General features: G+C 41.9%; 1 protein-coding gene across 2 annotated transcripts; it reads left to right on the forward strand.

The window, feature by feature from the left end:
• The first annotated feature begins 77 nt into the window (after positions 1-77).
• Positions 78-18,659, forward strand: LOC119659636 (prolyl 3-hydroxylase sudestada1-like). Of its 2 annotated transcripts, XM_038067836.1 has the most exons (11): positions 78-150; positions 214-271; positions 10,562-10,652; positions 10,708-10,847; positions 10,917-11,114; positions 11,174-11,368; positions 17,303-17,403; positions 17,466-17,840; positions 17,897-18,038; positions 18,096-18,300; positions 18,423-18,659. In XM_038067836.1, the coding sequence occupies exons 2-11, from the start codon at positions 229-231 to the stop codon at positions 18,541-18,543; spliced, it is 1,611 nt and encodes a 536-aa protein (XP_037923764.1). In that variant the 5' UTR covers positions 78-150; positions 214-228; the 3' UTR covers positions 18,544-18,659. The 2 variants fall into 2 exon arrangements, with proteins under 2 accessions (XP_037923764.1, XP_037923765.1); XM_038067837.1 differs by lacking the exons at positions 10,562-10,652; positions 10,708-10,847; positions 10,917-11,114; ... (4 more) ...; positions 18,096-18,300; positions 18,423-18,659 and adding an exon at positions 8,482-10,039.
• The last annotated feature ends 1,157 nt before the right edge of the window (positions 18,660-19,816 follow it).

Below are 19,816 nucleotides of genomic sequence, written 5' to 3' on the forward strand. Positions count from 1 at the left end.
TACTTTCATACAAAACAAATTAACAACCTCACTTAGTTGGCAAGGCCTTGTATTATTTAGAATGTCAGCTTGACATATTTTGAGTGAAGTTGTCAAAGCGGATGCTTGGAAGATTCCGTGGGGCCCTAAACACATACTTCTCTGATCAAAGTAATTGAATTTTCCTAATAATATCGATGAATTTCTTAATTAAATTTGAATATTCTCTTTTAGAATATCCCATCTAATATGGAGAAGGGGAAAGGGAAACGCTCTGCTGCCGATGCCAATGGTAAATAACCTCAAAACTGTTTTTAATTTTCATAAATTTAAGTTGTTTTAATAAAAAAATAGTGATAATGGGTTCCAGGAATAAATTGCTTTATATGCACAATTTCCAGAGGAATGGGGTCGTTGGTAGTTTAGTTAAGATCGAATGTATTGTAGCCCAAGATTCCACCACTGATAAGAGATTTATGCGAGTCGAACGATAAACCCCAGATAAGACTAGACCAACATTTTTTGAGAAATTTTCCGGTTAACCATGTGAGGTGGAAATGGTTCACGCAATCACTCATCTAATGGTCAATGCCGGTTTTTTTTGCAGACATGTAGATAAATATGATTGCTGTTTACCCCTTCGTGGAGTAAAGCACGTCAACCACACCTATGTGCCATTGTTCGTGGTTCCCTGAGGTGCGCTTCAGCTCCCACCACGACTGCCTGAGATGCCTGCGTCCTACCTCTACGTTGCTGCGTCAAGTGCTCTTGCGGCGGTCCATTCTGGGAGAGTGGTGTCCATTGCATGGGGTCGCCAGCAATGCAATTGTCGCCCCTCGTTAATGTGCGGCCTTTCCAATTGTACTCCGACTATATAACATAGATAGGTGTAGACTAACGCTTGTTGCCTTTAAGTGGCAGTGGAAGTTGCTTTCCAAATGCTATGCCTATAAAGCAATGCAGAAAGGATAGTAGCACAGAACAGTCTCAACTTGATCTTGGTCAAGCCCAAATATTGTACTTTCAGATTTTAGACAAGGCAGCGAAAGCGGATCCAGCACTGTTAATGTGTCAAGCGACATTCTCTTCGGTGCAACCCCCGGCACCACGCTTCCTAAATATATGAATTGGTCAATGCTTTCAATGCTCCCTCCATTAATGCAGATGGGGAGAGTACGATTACCGGTCAGATTAAAGACCTTGGTCCAACTGTACCAACTGTAGTTGCCTCTCTTTCTAAATGCAGAACCATTTGCCCAAGGTCCATAACCCGGTAAGAGAGCAATCAGTCATCACCTTAATCGAGGTGTTTGAGGAGAGATATCATCAGCCATAGGACTCTTCCACGTCCTCCGGATAAAGTATGAGGAACGTCACCGATAACAGGGAGAATTAATATCAATAATAAAATGCAACCCTGGCGAACTCCGCTTTGCACCTCAAATTTTTCTCTGATTTGACTTTGATGTATCTCGTGAAATGTGCCATACGGCGCTCTGATGCTCTTTCTGCGTAGAGTACGTCAGATGTACTCCCTGCTCACGCAGTTGAAAGTCTTCTCGGTATCGATAAAGAGAAGGTGCAGGGAAAGTCTAAATTCTCTGCACTTTTGGGGGTCATTTCCCCAATAAATTAAAAATCAATTTATCAACAACTATTAAGTCCTTTATTCCAAGTAATTTGCTTTCGAATGTACATCTACGTCACTTCCACAATACTTAACGTTCTTCTTTTTCTTCAGCCTTTGTCCCGTTCACAAGCGGGGTCGGCTCGTCGTGATCGGCTTCGCCATTTGGCTCTATCGAATGCCTGATCTGGGTGCAATCTTGAGGCTTTCAAATCCCCATCCAGCGTATCAAGCCACCACGTTGTTCATTACAAATTATTTAAACTATACGCGTACACTATCTCCGCGGGGCTAGCCATAAATTCTTCTCGGCGAGCTGTGGGGAGACCGAGGAGGACGAAAGGCAAGGACTGTGACTCAAATTGCATTTCCCGGTCCGTGATGAATACGGCTGGTACTCTCCTCTCCACTCTCGACAAAGGGCCTCGGTACATGACTGTGCCCTAATGTTAGTCAGAGGTATTGCTTCAGGCCACCGCGTAAGCCTGTCGATGACTGTGAGGCATACTTGCAAAGGGCAAATGATGTCGAGGTGGATAGTGTGGAAGCACTTGATCCACCTAGGGAATACGCCTACTTCCTTTCTTACGTGCTTGTTGATTTTGCACTTCTAGCGCGCGATGCACTGTTTGGCCCTACGTCCTTGTTCATGGTCGGCTAAAAGTATTTTTCAGTGACTAACCGGTTCGTCGTCCTGATGCCTGGGTGCGCAAGATTTTGTGCTGCGTAAAATACTTCCTTGTGAAAATCGGCCGGAATGAATGGTCTAGGTCCCTTATCTGAGGCCTGGCAGAGTAGGTAGGAGTTTGAGCCGAAGATAGAAAACTCCTTGCACTTATATTTGGAGTTTGCCTTCAGATTCTGAAGCTGTGCGTTGTCTTTCTGCGCCTCGGCGATTGCCGTATAATCGACCGCGGCGGGGACTGTGACATCCGAGATTCTCGACAAAGCTTCTGTAAGCATATTGCCTTTTCGAGACACGTTTCGGATATCAGAAGTAAACTGCCTGATATAATTCAAGTGCCGAAGTTGGCGAGGGGGGCTTTGTTGGACTTTTGTCTAAGCGCGAAAGTAAGGGGCTTGTGGTCCGTGAACACTGTGAACAGCCTGTCGGAAGTATTTAATGGAGAAGTACACGGCGAGAAGCTCACAGGGCTGTAGTTACGTTGAGCTAGGTTGAGTTGTTTTGAAAAGAAGTTCAACGGTTGCCACGTTTGATTCTCCTGTTAGTGAAGAGCGGCGCCTACCGTTGTGTCTGAGGCATTGACGAACACAGCTAGGGGTGCATGTGGCCAAGGAAATGCCACTAGTGTAGCGTCGTTGTATCGTTTCAACCGCTTGGACGTCCTCAGTAGAATACGCAACCTCGCCGGAGTCTTTGGTTTTGGGCCCAGACAAGTAAGCGTTGAGGATAGCTTTGTGATGAGCGATCCGTTGCACGCAAGCAAGCTTGTCTGAACCACAGTCCATCTAGTAGGTAGCATCCACACTAAATAGTATGAACTTGCGCATGTATTTGCGAAGATTATCCGTACACATCGTAGCTATTAAACCAGAGGTAGATACACTGAAACCTCTATTTACCGGACACCATTGTTGCACGTAATTTTGTCGGTTATTCTGAGGTCTCCGTTAAACGGGGGTGCCACATGATATATTAAAAGGGAGGTGGTCATTGTATCGAGAAAGATAGAACCAAACTGAGCTTAAGAAAGTATAAATCTAAGAGAAACAATATTATTGCGATAGGACGAAACAGGATGTTGTCCGCAAAAAAAAAGTAAGCAGTCCTAGATGGGGATTTTCCGAAATTCCAACTAATGATTATGTACTTCGTTATTGAGAAGTCAAAATGTTTCTGATGATTTTTGGTGTCTGCCTTCGTTAAATAGAGAAACTGTTGTGTCAAAACAAAATCTGTGGGGCCATGCAACAGATATTAAGGGTCTAGTAAATAGAGGTGTCCGTTAGGGGAGGTGCGTGCTGCGACATACGGCTTAAACCAGCAACTGATTACTTGGTACACTGACGGATCCCTCACCGCAGAGGGAGCGGGTGCCGGTGTCATTGGTCCAAGGAAAATGTACTTTGAGCCAATGGGTAGGTACACTAGCATATTTCAGGCGGAAATTTACGCCATAGACAAATGTGCCTCCTTTAATCTGCAAAGGAATTACAGAGGGCAGAACATAGCTATTCTCACCGATAGCCAAGCAGCGATCAAGGCACTTAGGTCCAACCAGGTGAACTCTAAACTGGTATGGGAATGCCTTCAGAGACTGAATACACTCGGCTCGTACAACAAGGTCTGGATACTTTGGGTTCCAGGCCATTCTGGGTTGGAAGGCAATGAGGCAGCGGATGAACTAGCCAAGAAGGGAGCAGGAATGCCTTTACACGGGCCAGAACCCTTCTGTGGAATCGGAAACGGTTTCATGGCTATGAATCTAAGAAACGAAGAGAAACGGTTGAGGGAACTATATTGAGCGGGCCTACCAGGGATGGAGCAGTCCAGGGTGCTTATTGGGGGATACGAACCCATGCGTACAAAGGATTGCTTAAACCTCACCAAAAAGAACCTCCGAATCATAGTGGGAATTCTCACTGGTCATTGTCGGCTGAACTATCTCCTAGGGAAGCTAGGGATATCTACGGACACTGCCTGCAGGTTTTGTGAGGAGGAGGACGAAACCTCTATGCACGTCCTGGGACAGTGCCCGGCACTTGTGCAAAGTAGGTCGATACATCTGGGAGAACACTTAATACCAGATGCAAAGCTGAAACATCTGGAAGTGGGGAACATACTAAAGTTCCTAACGGTTACAGGCCTGCTTGAGATACTATGATCAACAGGCATACTATAACCAGTAAAAGGGGCACAATAGTTCTTCAAGGACGCGGTGCGACTTTCCCTTAATAGAATAATAGGGGAGGTTTCACTGTATTGCTAAATGTTTAGGTGCTATGATATGTACGGATAATCTTTTCCAATACATTTGCAAGTCCTTACCATTTAGTGTGGATATTGCCTATTAGATATCCTAATCCATATTTGCACGCCAAATATTGTTCCGCTCACTTATTTGACATGCAACTTGCCAGAACCCTTCGGAAGACGCTCATCGATATTTGTGCTCTGCAAAAAATCGATGGTTTGGTGCCAATACCTGCCTTATAGAACGCGAATGTGATAGAAACGGCTGTAAATTTGCAATGTGGGGTCGGCATTTTCATTATTGAGAGTTTCCATGACGTTATCAATCGATGGATTTGATAAACGACTGATGTTTGCGAATAAGCAGACCCCAGGCCATGGGTGTAAAGGCTTTGGAACATACACTGAGGGTGTTGGGGGGATCGTCGTATTTATCAAAATATGGTTTATTGAACAGTTGTCTCATGTTCTTACATTTTATACAAGAAACAATAACATGCAGATCGACTATATTTCCATAAAACAGTCATTTTCGGACTGTCACTGTTAATAAAGTCGTACTCTACCAGCCTATCGTACCCTAGCGTCAGTCATTGCATATCAAACCACATTCGAAGTAAGACCAGTAATGCACTGACCTATCGCGAATCAAATGGTTTTGATTTACCGAGGAAAGAAACGAAATTACGTAGTTCTTGCGCATGTAGGCCATTGCGATTCAAAGCCACATGAAGTCAAACCAAGAAGACAATTCGCAAAGCTGCCCTACGTAACCTTCGGGGTCACCAAGTCTAGCAAGCAATTCAACATCCGAAATACGCGAATGAATGACGATATCCAAATGAAGGACAGTGAGAAGAAACTTTTCTATTATAAGTTGCTCCTCAAAAACACGCTGGCCAATTGGTACATGTATGGGAATGTGAACCTGAGCAGCTCATTACAAAGAGCTTCACGTATATATTTCAAAAGCCCTAGTATCGGTTCACAGAAGATGTCGAGTACTTCTTTTATGTTAATGATTAAAATGATATGTTCCGTACAAACTGATGACCCGTGTCGAACAAATGTCGGAAATGTTACGAGCAGATTTTAAAGGAAACATTTTCTCAACCGCTCCCAGCCACTTGTCAGTGCCACAGAAGTTGGAGTGATTGCCGCTGCAGCAAATGAAATGGGGGAAGGAACAGGACTTGACGACATTCAGTTGAGCTCGGGAAAGCGAAGATCTGGTACCCAACACTGTGGTTCCGTGAGTTCTTCAATTACGTTACTGAGAATGCTCAAATACTGTATGTTTCGGTTGTTATTTCCTGCCATGAACATTTTTGAATGCTCTCTTGATAACCACATCCACGACATCGCTGAAATTGCCGTGAAGTAAGCTGGGTTTGTCAGGAATTGCGAATCCATCGACGGATTACTCGTGGAGAACCACCGTAGAGAAACATTGCCTTCTCTAAATTGCATTCTAGCATCTAAAGAAGGCGTTTGACCGTGTGCAAGATAATCTCATCTGGTGTGAATTTTTAGAGCACTTAGTTTCAGAGCAGTTCGTGCGCTGGATTAAATTGCTCTACCACTATCCGAAGAGTCAAGTTCGAAGTGTGGCAAGTATATTGAAACCGTTCCGAGTCTCTGTCGATATTTATCAAGGAAGTACCGTCTCGTCACTTTCCTCTGTTCTTGTCATGAGCACTGTTACACGGGATGTTTCCATATCGTCTCACAATCACACTGATCTCGTAGCGACGACCTGCGACAACTGAGTCATTTAAATCTACTGCTAGCTGTTCTCCATATATAATGAAAGGCGACTCAAAATTGTAGAAACTTTGGAACTAGCGACCCGCAAGCTAAAAAATTCTAAGGACAGGTTATTCGATTTTTCTGTTAGGAACTGGGATTATCGAATATCGATAAATATTCCATAATGTGTCTATTTTTTCCATAAGCACGTTTCTTGAGTGGCAGGAGAAAAATGCTTTTACTTAGTTTAAACCCATAATTTCCAGCCTATATCGCTGGATATTTCGCTCAATATTATTTACAGAGCAAGAGCGTGGATTGTGTGGAAACTTGAAACAGGACTTTTCACAGGCCATCGGCGTCGAACAAGCACGAGCACGTGAAAAAAGAGTTCGGGTAGAGTATCTTGTGATTGATTATATCGAAGGCTTTAGAAAAATCAATGTAAACGATGGGTATCTCTTGCCGTGGATCAAAAGACATAGATCAAAATAAATTTGGCAACAAAGTTGAAGCGTCAGCTTGCGATATTGACGTTTCGCACATATCTTGTCTGCAACTGGTCTCTTTTGTCTCTGGGTCCGAGTCAATTTTTTACACGATTCTGACGATGGACATTATGGACATTCATATTATACTCGTTAAGTATTATATGAGTACCGAGTCAAGCAAACAAGTGCATTGTGCAATAAAAATAGTCCTTTTGCGGGCAAGGATGGCCGAAAGATATGGCTATCTGCGCACTTTGACAAAAGGAAATCTGATTTTTACCTTATCAGAAGCTGTACAGACTTCATAAAACAGGAAATTGTAGAATAGATCCCATTACTTTGAATGCAACAACTCCAGAGTTCAGAGTTGTAGATTAGTATATAAGAAGGTAGAAAGTACATTGGGAGTCAGAAAGAGCGATGATTTCATAGGTGGTAAGCTCGGTACTGAAATCCGTTTCCTCAGAAATCATGACGAGGAAATTATTATAGTTTCAGGGCTTCGTAGGTCCAGAAAATTGTAGAAGTTTTTGTAAAGACCGTCCCGTGTGGATATTGACGCGAACGTGTTCATAACGTAAAGGTAATAGCTAAAATAATCCTGGAGCGCATCAAGGAATATCTCGAAAGCTGGATTGACCGAGAACAGGCTGGTTTTGACGGAGAGCAACTTACTCCGACCTTCCCACTGTGGGACGGAAAAGGTGGGAATAAATTGCTCTCCATTTGGGAGAAACATGACATGAAGTGAATGTGGACTTAGAATCCATCAATTCTAAAACGAAAAAAATGGTTCGCCTAGATTTGGTCGAATTATGGTGGATTAACGCTGGTTATAGCTCGCAGTTATGTTGTGTTTTGCAAATGTATAAAAAAGAGCGTTAACATCTACGAACCGTTTTGGTCACGCTGCTCCCAGGGCAGAGGTGGGGCAGCGTCTGATGAGTTGTCTCTACTTTGGACGAAATTATGAGCCGTCTTCATCCCTGAGAGGTGTAGTTTCTTATGGACTTCATTTGGACATCGTCGCCCCAGAGGCGAATTTCAATTTTATATGAATTGTGTAAGCGGTTTTCTGGATTGTATTCTTAGTTCAACTCACGTTTCTTCAATGCTCGTATTTCGTTCGAGAAATCGTAGCGATTTGACCAGTAGTGGGCGGGTGCGTTTCCCGCGAGACAACAATTAAAAGCTAATGCAGAAGTGCGATGGTCTGGTACGGTACAGCTTTGCTATCAATGATGGTGATAGCGTGGCGGCCTTTCATGAGAATATAGTCGATTTACGACTTATTGTAAAATGGAACAACCCATCAAAAAACCATACCGTATAACTACCAGGTCGTGAGAAATCAAAAATTATTTCGTATGTCAAAGCCTTCACCGCCGTGGCACTGACTACTATTCGCCCTTTTGACGAAATGATTATGGAGGTCAATTTTATTTGACAGAGAATAGTACTCGGTACGTTGCTTCAAACTTTCTACTTTAACCTGGGCTTAGGGGCCGAAATTTATATAGAAAATAATTTTTGGTCGTAATCCTTGTATCCTGAACCTTTGAGTTAAATAAATAAATAAGTTCAGGTTGTGGTGTATGTGCTTTAAATGTGAATGAATCTATTGAATAAGGAATAGTGATTATTCTTAAGAAACACAATCTTCTCTCTGAAAAGTAAAAGTATCTAACGAAATTTTCTAGGTAAACGGACGGCTAGTAACGACGAACATGAGGCAGGACCTTCACCAAAACTCCTCAAGCCCACAGAGCCGTCTACATCGAAAGTTAACATAAAACTCAATCACGAATACTTAGGTGAAAATTTCATCGAACCATTCAGAAAATCATGGGACAAGGATCTTGAATTTACAACGGACACAAAGAAAGTACAACTGCTAACACAGCCATTCAAAGTATGTGCCATGCAAGATTTTCTAGAAGATGGATCAGCAATCAAAGACATCATTGACGATATGTTGAAGGTGAAATGGTCTAGAAAGCAAATGGATTTATATGAATTGTTTCAATCAGTGGATTTATCATCGATTGAGTTGCCAGTTCTGCAGACATTCATGGAATATATGAAAACAACTGTCATGCCTTGGATGGAGAGGTTGAGCGGGATTAAATTAAAGCATGTGTCCGCCTCATGTTCGATGTATAATTGTGGGGACTATCTTCTGCTGCATGATGATTTGGTGTCGGATAGGCAAATTGCATTTGTATATTACATGTCCCCATGGGAGGGGGTGGAGACATGGAAAGATGATATGGGAGGAGCTCTGGAGTTGTTCAATACGGACAAGGACGGTTATCCCAATTTCCCAACAGCACGAAAATTCAATCCCAGAAATAATCAACTGATATTCTTCAAAGTTGGGGCTAAATCCTTTCATCAGGTGGCAGAAGTGACAACATTAGACTATCCTCGGCTTACAATCAATGGTTGGTTCCATGGTGACGAGAATTCAGAAAGTAGTCGAGTTTTACCAGTGAATTTCCCTGACAAGTTTGTTGCTCCCGTAGATGTGGAATGTTGTTTGGAACAATTTGTTAATGAAAACTATCTGCGAGATGAAGTGAAAGCTAACATTCAAAGTCAGATTGAGGATGAATCTGAGATTAGTTTGACCGGCTTTCTGTTACCAGACGTGTATCAACAAATTACCAGAGACATAGAGTCGATCGATAGTAGTGAATGGGTAACAAAAAAGCCTGCAAATGGTCAATATTACGAAGTATTGGATTTGGGCAAACTGACCGGCTCGCTGCAAGCGTTCGTTGAGTTTTTAAGTTCGAAAGTTATGTTCCAACTTCTTCATGAGTACACGGAGTTAGATCTAGCTGGTCTTAAGTCGACTGAACCGAAAGTTACAATTGAAATTCAAAAATGGAACAAAGGTTGCTACACAATTCTTACTGACAATTCGTCGAATTCGAAAAATATGCTTGACGTAATTCTGTATATAAATGCGTCGGAAAATGTAGGAGTTATTAATTACATTGCGCAAGATGGTGAAGACGAAGATGATGTTGGAATTATATATGGCGAGGATAACAATTATAAAGACCAAAATCCAGTTTTATTGACGCTGACACCTATGGATAATACATTGAACATAATTTACCGCACCGAAGGGACATCACGTTTTACTAAATATGTGTCGAAACGTAATAAAGTGGAAAAGGACACTTTTATCATTGTATGTAGTTATGTTGAGTGAAAGCATCTGAACATTTTTAATAAATCTGATTCCACGAAAAAGAAGGCATTTTTATTCAGCCTCTAATAGATTTTTCTTGATAATAATATTTGTGTTGTTTTGCGACAAGAGCAGACAGCATTCCCCTTTGGTTTTATTTTTCTTTCACTTAAAAGTTTTCTTCCTTATTTCTTACCTACATAACAAATTTATAACTTCAAAAGAAATCCCTGTTTTTGAACAAGTTATCTAGGCAGTGTTGAAGTGATCTCGCCAATGGCAGTTCGCTTGTGGATCATATAATTCGTGAAATACTTTCTAGTTAAGTTATTCATTAGAAGAATTATTGAATTGTTGAATGTTAGTCAAATTTGTATTGTTAATACTGCAAACAATCCCTACAGAGCTAACTGCAGTACTTGATTTCCCAGAAGGGATGGTTCAGCATATGGGAAAGTTGTACTGCGTTCCGAAGCAATAAATTCGAACTGTGTCACACTTTGTCCGAGAAGACAAATCCCTAAATATCGAATGCAACAATTTAATTTTCTAATTTAAGATTCGTCCTTATTTTACAGAAAAATGGCAAATTTATGCATCCTTGGCATTTATCATTGTTGTAATTGTAATCGGTGTCCCGATGTGGTGGAAAACGACAGAAGTTTATAGGTAAGTTCCCAGTGATTTGGTTTTGAACGGAACTAATTTCCATATTCAAATGCAGGGTCAGCCTTGCCTATTCGGCAATAAGAAACTTGAAGGCGACATCAATTCGTATATCATGCCGGATTGGAATTTACACTTCCGATCCAGCACGCTCTTCGTTATTAGTGCAGGAACTGAAAAGCCAATTCGAGAATGAAGGTTTGAAGAAAATTCATCAACATTCTCTTCTTGCAAATTTAATTGTTAATTCCTGTTTCACTTTTTCAGGATATTTCAATATTAAGTTTGAACAAATCACGAATGTACCTGAAGCTGACACCGCAAGAACCCCTGTTGCACTCGAGACATTAATTAAGAAAAAATTCACATTGAATCCGGGAGATTTTCTATTTTTCGAGTGGTCGAAATTGAAAGATGACATTCTTTTGACCACTGAGCGTTCAGCATTAATAAACTCAGAAACAAGTAAAATTGCATTCTTTGTGGGTGATGAGGCAGAGTTTGATCCTTTTTTATCACTTTAGGTGCAGCACAAATTGCAGTATTGCTGAAAGGGAGTTTGCTGCAGACGAGTAAAATTAATTCGCTTATAAATGGAGACGAACGCCTAGGATACCAATCTACACCGCCACATCCGAAATACGATGTCCTGATTTCTGTTATCAACCCACGACCGGATTTGATGGATTTTCATTGGGATGTTAAAGTGTCAGCTGAAAGTAAGTAGAAGAAATTTTATATGTTGATTGCATATATTAGTGCATCATGATCACCACTTCGGGATCTGTAGGGCATGTCAATAGTCTCTTTGTTTATTATTTTTATTTCACTATAAATTGGGCTCTAATTTCATCCATTGCTAAGTCATAATAAGAAACGAGATGTCTCCACCCAATACGTCTACTGCATCGCACGTATGCATAGTGTATGTTGCGATTAGGTGGAGAGTTGTGCTCTTAAGTGCAGCGATAAATTTACAGTTCCAAACACTATTCAGTAATACCATCGTAATCGACACAGCAATTGAAGCAGGTCCAATTTTGGCCCTGGTGAAATAAATTGACATCATCACTTTTATTGTCTTGCCTTGACGGGCGGATTGGCTCCTTCTGGTCCCCATACCATCGACTAGTGTTTAGTTTCCGGATTGTCCTTGTAGAACCAAGTTTCGTCACCTGTAACGATTTCGTTGAAGCTACTAGATTGGCCGTTTTTAGATGTCGCAACGAAATGAACGTGCGCCTCCTTTCGAGCGTCATTGCAAATGCATAGAACCAATCGAGGAGCTTTTTTTTCGTGTATCCCAGATGGTGATCAAATATTCGCGACACAGCCCTGGGACTCAAGCCTAGTTCATTAACAACCATTTCTTGGGTTAATCTGGGTTCTTCGCTTATTTTAACTTTTACTAGGGCCACATGCGTTTCATCCTCCAAACAAAAATGTCCTGTCTGGAATCGTCCAAAGCATTTTCACACAGTTTTTAGTGAAGGGGAGGGGTGGCTAGAGCACGAGGCTGTCGTACGGAAGGTCGTGGTTCAAATCTCACTGGTGGCAGTGGTATTTGTATTGTGATTTGACGTCGGATACTAGTCGCATCAGCTGTGAATGAGCACCTGAGTCAAATCAGAATAATAATCTCGGGCGAGCGCCATGTTGACCACATTGCCTCCTGTAGGGTACTGTAATCCTCCAGTTACCGTCTTGAATGAAGTGCTCTAACACACTTCAAGATCCTGATCCAATATAGGTTGTTGCGCCAAGGATTATTATTATTATTATGTGGTCGAGCTGTTCTCATGCGTCATTTTCTACAGTTTGGTTTTTAGTTTTAAATGCGATTCCGGTGCAAGTCCCGATGCACTGTGAGAGGACGACATATCACGTACACGAGCCATCTTCGCGCATTATAGTCTATTGGAAAAATAATCAGCAAGTAGTCGAATAGACACATTTTAAGTCTAATCGACACTTTTTAATTTTAATTTAAATATTCTCCAAAAACATTAAGATGATGTTTTAGGGATGTAACAATAATTGAGGGATCGTGGGAAGACGTGAAAAAAAAAATTATCGTCTGCGAACATCGTCAGATGGCGAGGGAAGATTATAGCGATAGATATTCAATAGTACTGGAGTATTGGAGTAAGCCAGCGGGAATATCGAATTTGGATGAGAGTGTTGAGGAGATTCTTACCTGAAAGCACCTTTCCAATAAAAACGATAGAATAAAAAAAATCAAATGCTTTATTTATATTAAGTGATATCATGTCTGTTAGATTTCCCACAACAGAATGACCCGGTAACGCGTTTGTATATTCTATAAATTGTGAAGTGGTAGTGGTTGGAATAGGGAGACTGATTGGTGAGGGAACAAGAATTAGTTAAGGCTAATAATTGGCTGCGAAATATTAATTTGACCATTACTAATGATAAGATCGAGAGTGGAGTACATTACCAGACTTGTTGGATCTGATACAGTTCCCCAAGGGGAGAAGTAACATTGCTTTCTACTGTATTTGATGCAGTTGGGGAATTTATGATAGTGAAAGTGGAATTATTATAAACCGGAAGAAATTATTTTAATGGATCAACAAAAGTTTTGCGAGTGGATGGTTTTATATTGAATTCTGGTTATTATGTTGCTGTATTCTGTTCGTTGCGGACATCACTGATCGTTTGCTAAATGTGGCCCAACGCAGTTAGTAAATGCGATGATATTCAAGTCTTTTTTGAAGCATTCGTCCTTCGTATACACACCAGCTCATGTTATCTATTTTATAAGCATGTTCCAGTGCGAAGAACCGTGCCCAAAAATATGACATTTTCTATATTGGGTTACCTTCTGACCGCGCTGTTTATGGTAATCCCATCGTACGATTATTTACTTTATTGCTTTGTGCTTTTGGAGGTCTAATAGGTTGACAAAGCCTCGGCCGAAATTAAGCAAATATGTTGCTTCTTCGCAGTATCTCTTTTTGGTCAAATCGACGGTGGTGAGTTTTACATCGAGATATTCAATGTCTAGTTGAGAAGCGAGATGCGCTTTCAACACTTTGTTGGTTTTTGGTCAGCTCTACCGTAGGTGAAGTGCTGAACTTATCCTTCGGTGAGATAGATACTTGCGCAATGCTTCGCAAGCGTCGAAGTTACTTTCTAACTTATTACCGATACTGAGGTGCTTAACGCCGTAGGCCAGAATATTCAATTCTTCAAGAAGCGCTATGAGCAGGATGATGGAGTGTACTTTTATAGCAGGGCTCGTTGGTGTTGGTGTTGTTATTAAAAACATGGGGCTGCTCTTATGTTTCATCGTTGATGTTATCTAGGGCTTTCAAGGCCGCGAAACGATCAGGATTTAAATTAGACAAGGAATTTCCATCCATTCTAGGATGTTTAAAGCGCTCCGTAAAGAGGATATTTTCATCGGTTCTTTTCCCTTTCCCCCATCTAGGCCCATTTAAGTCTGCACATGTTATTTGAATGCATATTCAACAAATATGGGTCGCAGCTGAATCTAGGTGTGAACGGACCTGAACGGTTATAGTTATCATTTTTTTACAATGAGGAACAGCTCTGCTGTCATGGCTCATAACACAAGTTAATCATTTGGTTTATACAACTTTTGCCTCCACTACATCATATTGTTTTTTTGGGGTGCGGTAGGTGAATGCATTTACGTGCAGAATATTGGCCTCCCGCAATGGGGGAGCGTCAGAAAGCTAGCCTGGAACCGTCTGTGACATTACTTCGGGCTAGGCCCCGAACTCTTCCGCTATGCGGAGCCTTCAAATTAGAGAATTTCTTTCACCAACGAGAGGGGAGAGGAGGAGGGAGCTGTGATTTCAAGGAACCCCCTGCCATCCGGCTCCTCTACCGGTCGAGCTTTATCTTCTTTGTAACAAGATGAACCCGAACGTATTGGGCTACACGGCTCCACCTATTAGCGCTTCTTAGCATCTCTTCGACAATGTTGTCTGGAGAGAGATCCCCTGTGTTTAAATAGAGCTGCTGACGAATCCCACCTTCCCAAGAAAAAAAGGTGTGCTGGGCCTTACCAATCTTGTGCAGGTAAGACTGAAAACCTTCATGCCCACTTAAAAATTGGGCAAGGAAATGGTCAATCTCCTGGCCACGCACTTAAGTTGCCGATGAGCTGCACAGTCCATCTGCCTCTAGTTTCATTTTGCCAAGAGAGGTGCCACTCGTCTAGAGTGCGTTGCCGTTCTTCACGAGCAACCACCTCCCTTGGCTCTTCTCTCTTGTGCTTGTATATGGCTTGACGCTCCTTAGCAAGAAGGGCAACGGGGATCACTCCCGGGATCATCATCACGGCCCGTTCAAAGACAGTGCGACAAAGCTCCCGTCTCTGTACTTGCGCGAGATGCTTACGATATACCTCCTTGCCAAGAGCGTCAACACATACCTCTGCGCCATAGAGCAGGACAGACTGCGTTGAACTCATCAGGAGACGTTGCCTGCTAGACGTAGGACCCCCAATATTTGCCATTAGCCTACTTGGCGCCGAAACTCCAGCTGCGGCCTTGTTCGCTGCTGCTTTGATTTGCTGAAAAAAGCTGATCCTTGAGTCAAGAGTTAGTCCTAGGTACTTTGCCGTTGGTTTTGACTCGATTATTTACTCGCCGAACGATATGAGATGCAGGGTCGGAATTCTCTTTTTTTAGTCAGGATGACTACTTCGGTTTTTTTTCCAGTGCAAGGTTGAAACCGTGAGCAATCATCCGTCAGCTTACCCATCGAATCAATATGTCGAGTCTACTTTGCGCCTGTTCGACAGTGCGTCCAGCAACAAGCGCTGTGGCATCATCTGCATAAACGACCACGCGCAACTCTTCTGGCATGTCGAGTTCAATTAGACTATCATAGAAAGCGTTCCAGAGGTCCAGTCCTCCGTCCTCCTCTTCATGCGTTTCATAGAGCAGGGAGCGGTTCTTCAGTTAGTCCCTCAATATCCGTAATAGATAGTTTGGCACGTGGACGAATTATCTAGTGTGCCTAGAATATCTTTCCATCTTACGGCATTAAAGGTTTCTCTGACGTTAAGAGTTACGAGGAGCACCGTCCGTCGAGCTCGGCGGCTATGTGCCTCCGCTCGACGAGCGGCATCCACGACTTGCATGACAGCATCAACTCTCTCATCAATCTTCCTGCTCTAAAACCGAACTGCCGTAGGAATAAGTCTCCGGCAGCGCGTATCGCTTCAACGAGTCAACTTCTGATGAGCTTTTCGAGCACGTTCCCAGCAGTGTCAAGCATACAAGGTGGGCGGTTTGAAGACGGCAACTCAGGGTCTTTCTCAGGCCTTTCCTTTTGTTCGCCACCTTCCAACGGGAAGGGAAAATGCCCGGGTCCTGGCTCCTTTTTGCTTTTCATAGAGAAGACTGCCTGTTCCAATTCTTTTATAGAGAAAAGTAGGCAGTCATTATCCCGTACGGGATGCACAGGGAGTAGTGTCCGTACAATGCAGTCCACCTGCTCGGCCTTAAGTGAACAGGGTTTCCACAGAGTCCCGATTTTTCGGGTTACCAATTTGTAACCGAGTCCCCACGGGTCCGCATTCATCCCGTCGACCAGATCCTGCCAGCAGCGAGCTTCGAACCTATTTATTGCGCTGCGCAGTCTTCTTTTGGCTGATCTCTATTCTGTCATTATGGTACATGCCTCCTCCCGGTCGTTTAGACGTTGTGTTAAGCGGCTGTGACACTCCTTCCGGAGCTCTATAATTTCCACCGTCCACCAATGCATAGAAAGTTTGCCACGTCTCAATGCCCTCCTGGACATGGAAGTTTCGCAGGCCGTCTTTATTAGGTTCATAACTGAATTTACGACAGTCTCAACTGCAGTTCACTACATCATAGTACGGGAATGCTTACAGAACTACGTGTTTTGGCTGTTAATGAGTTACGAAACTTTACCTCGGGTTGTACAAAGTAAATCATTTGTTTGGGTCTAGTCGCTATGAATTCATAACTATTCAAAGGCGATCCATATTTGATTATCAAATTCAATAAAATAAGCTTTTAATAACCTAACAATAAAACTTAATATTCCTTGTGTGCTTCTTTGAGCCGCAGGTTCTCCACGGGACGCTATTGTGGGAGTAAGTTTTATTTCGCTGACAACCGGCACTTGCGAATAAAAAAATTATTAACGCCTTTAGTTCAGATCTTTTCATGGATTCACAGTTTGCTGGCCTAAGCATTTTTACCTTGTTAGTTGACGTACTGGGGTAATTATTTGGATTCCTTTCTATCATTTGGAGGATATTCTCTTCAGTTAATAGTTGGAAAAGTTCATTTGCTCTTTTGAAGCCTCTGAGTGTGCCTTATTGTGTTGGTGCTAAAAATAGCTCTGCGTCCCTTGTTGCTATTGTCTACAATTTCATACCCCTATGCTTTGTGAGCCTACCAGGTAGATAAAGTTTTAATGGAATAACACAAAGGACATATCGTTCAATATTTCTTATAAATTAAGTAACATTTTATGAAGTTCTGAGAAGTAAAGTGCATTGGTATGGCCTTTCTGTAGATGTAATATCCGCGGTTTTTCGCCTGTTTTCGATTCCGCGTCTGAATTACATCGATTTCCTGGAATTTGAATCTTGTACAAAACTATTTACGTTTTCTTTTTAGTGTATTTGGGGTCATATTTAAATCACCTGCAAAATTTATCTGAGTATACTCTTAAGACGCAATGGCGGTTCCAAGTACCTTTCGAATTTCAGCCTAAACAAGTAAGTTATTTTCATTTCGTTACATTTCTTTTGTATTTATTCGTATACTCCTTATTTTATAGATACGGGACACTTCCCTATTAGGGCGTCATTATGCTGTTACTGAAGACGCTCTTCCACATATAATAACTTCAATAGAGAAGAACCTCGGCAGTGGTATCACTGATAATCCGTGCATCAATCTAGTCATTTACATTCCTCCATGTGATATTGCACCATTGCATATTTATAAAAACTCAGGTGAAAAATCCAGTCACAACAACATTGATGCATTCATTTCGGAAAAATGGGGTAGCGTCGTTATCCATAATCCGCCAGCGCAGCTATGCAAAGTCGCCAATGAACATGGAACGAAAATTCATTTCGATATAAAATCACGAGATGTAATGCAAATCTTCCTTGCACATTTGATGATACTAACGGACACTACCGTGAAGGTATTTTGATTATTTGCATCGATATGTTCTCCTTCATATTTGCTTCATATAATTAGGTGAATATGCCTGGCGTTAAGATGACAGAAATCGATGAAATTGCTCCAAAGTCATGGGAGTATGATATTTACGTACGTAACACCTGTGTCAAGTATCTGACGACAACAATCCACACACTGCAGTCGCTTGTTCAGCTTTTGGGTATTAAAGTGGAAACTTGATTTTTCCAGGACCAAAGTAAATCGTTTGTCTTTGCAGGTGATATTAGCTACATTGTAATCAACGATGAAGTGGGTAAAGCTATTAATGATGCATACGTGAAAATTGGAATTGCGGAAGAGTATTTGAAAGAAAATAACCTACACTTGGCAACAGAATATGCAAGGATGGCATTTGTTGCATCGGAACAGGCATTTTTCGATGCTAGTCTTTTAGCGCAGCTGTATTTTCCAGATGAGCAAAAGTGAGTTGACGGTTTTATCTATTCCTAACACATTGATAGGTTTCTTCTGTGTATCAATAGATATTTCAATCTTATATTAGGCACAAAGTAGCAAATACTAATTGGTTTCATCTCATCCTCAGGTATGCAATCTACATTCCTCTTTTCCTGCCAATAATGGTGCCAGTGATCTCGTCTCTGGCAATGATAAAAAAATATTTCTTCGGCAAGAAAGACAACGACATTAAATTGAAAGTAAATTAGAGTTTCGCATTTATTTTGTGAATTATATGTTTGTTTCTATTTATTGATCAGTATTGTAAGACTGCGAAATTTTTTCACCATCATCACCGCTTGATAAACCTTTGATTATAAGAAAATTTATTTCGTGTTTTTATTCGTAATCGAGGAATTATTTTGGTAATTATTGTGTAACTTTTTAAAATGAACTTAACTTCAAGCCATGAACATTTTTAGATTTTTTGAAAAGTTCAGCAGTTCGTATTCTTTCAACAGATGTCGCAATCACGATCGTCCGTCTGATCTGTAGAGGCTTCCGGTTCAATGAGTAATCAATGAAAAACGTCAAGATCCGCAATCAATCAATGTTTTGGGGCGGAATTAGCACCAGCTCTTGTTTTCATGGATCGCCGATCCAGAAGTGTACCGCTGCAATATCCACGAGGTCGTGGCTGCGGACCCGACCGCACATCAGCGATGCGGTCCAACTCCAGATTGGTACAAGGTTAATTTTCAAATTTTAATCAGGTCTGAGGAATGAACGTCCTGAATTTCAATCCAATGGACTATAACGTATGGTCGAATTTGCGAACCTGCTCTAAACGCTTCACCGGTTTGAAGTCATTATCTATATTTTCGTGTATTGGACTGGTGCCATTAGAGTGCAGCGAGAAATGAGATGATTCAACGTTCCTAACGCCGAATCACACATTTTGAACTGGTCGTTCTCGACCCGCTCTTTCATTATGAGCTTTTTATAAGCTCAGGTGGCGATCACGCCGTACTGAATGGCACACATAAATCCCTTCGTCTCAAGAAAGAGCTCCCCAGCACACAGCCATCTGTTCAACAAATGCAAATCGGCAAATGGCTGCCAAAGACAATTCACGTGTTTTGCTTTCGACTTCCATTCATCGATCCGCTCATGGCCCGACTTCATTCCCCTCAGAGAATTGAAAGATCGATCCTTCAAGTTAAGTGGAATCAGCCCACAGTCTGCCTTACAGACAGCTGCATGCAAGAGACTCGCCTGCTCTTTGTTGTAAAAACGAGCACGTAGCGAGTCGGTTTGGCGATAATGTTGTTCCGCCACGTCAATCACGCCCCTACCGCCAATGTCACGAGGCAAGTTCATCCGCTCCACGGCAGAATTTGGATGATGCATTCGGAATTTGGATATGGTAGTCCGTATCCGCCGCTGGACGTTTCCGAATGCATACGCCGGTGAAGGAATATCGAATACATTCAATGCGCTTACTTTATTCTTCCCCGAGAGATGTGATTTTAGCACCTACTT

The sequence above is a fragment of the Hermetia illucens genome, chromosome 6, assembly GCF_905115235.1.
Source record: "Hermetia illucens chromosome 6, iHerIll2.2.curated.20191125, whole genome shotgun sequence".
NCBI lineage: Eukaryota > Metazoa > Arthropoda > Insecta > Diptera > Stratiomyidae > Hermetia > Hermetia illucens.

Bases quoted from the DNA above. Each gene is read 5' to 3' on its own strand.
- LOC119659636 (XM_038067836.1), top strand. From the start codon at position 229: ATGGAGAAGGGGAAAGGGAAACGCTCTGCTGCCGATGCCAATG. The intron at 10,848-10,916 runs GTTTGAAGAAAA...TCACTTTTTCAG, and splicing joins AAGCCAATTCGAGAATGAAG to GATATTTCAATATTAAGTTT. The intron at 18,301-18,422 runs GTGAGTTGACGG...TCTCATCCTCAG, and splicing joins TATTTTCCAGATGAGCAAAA to GTATGCAATCTACATTCCTC.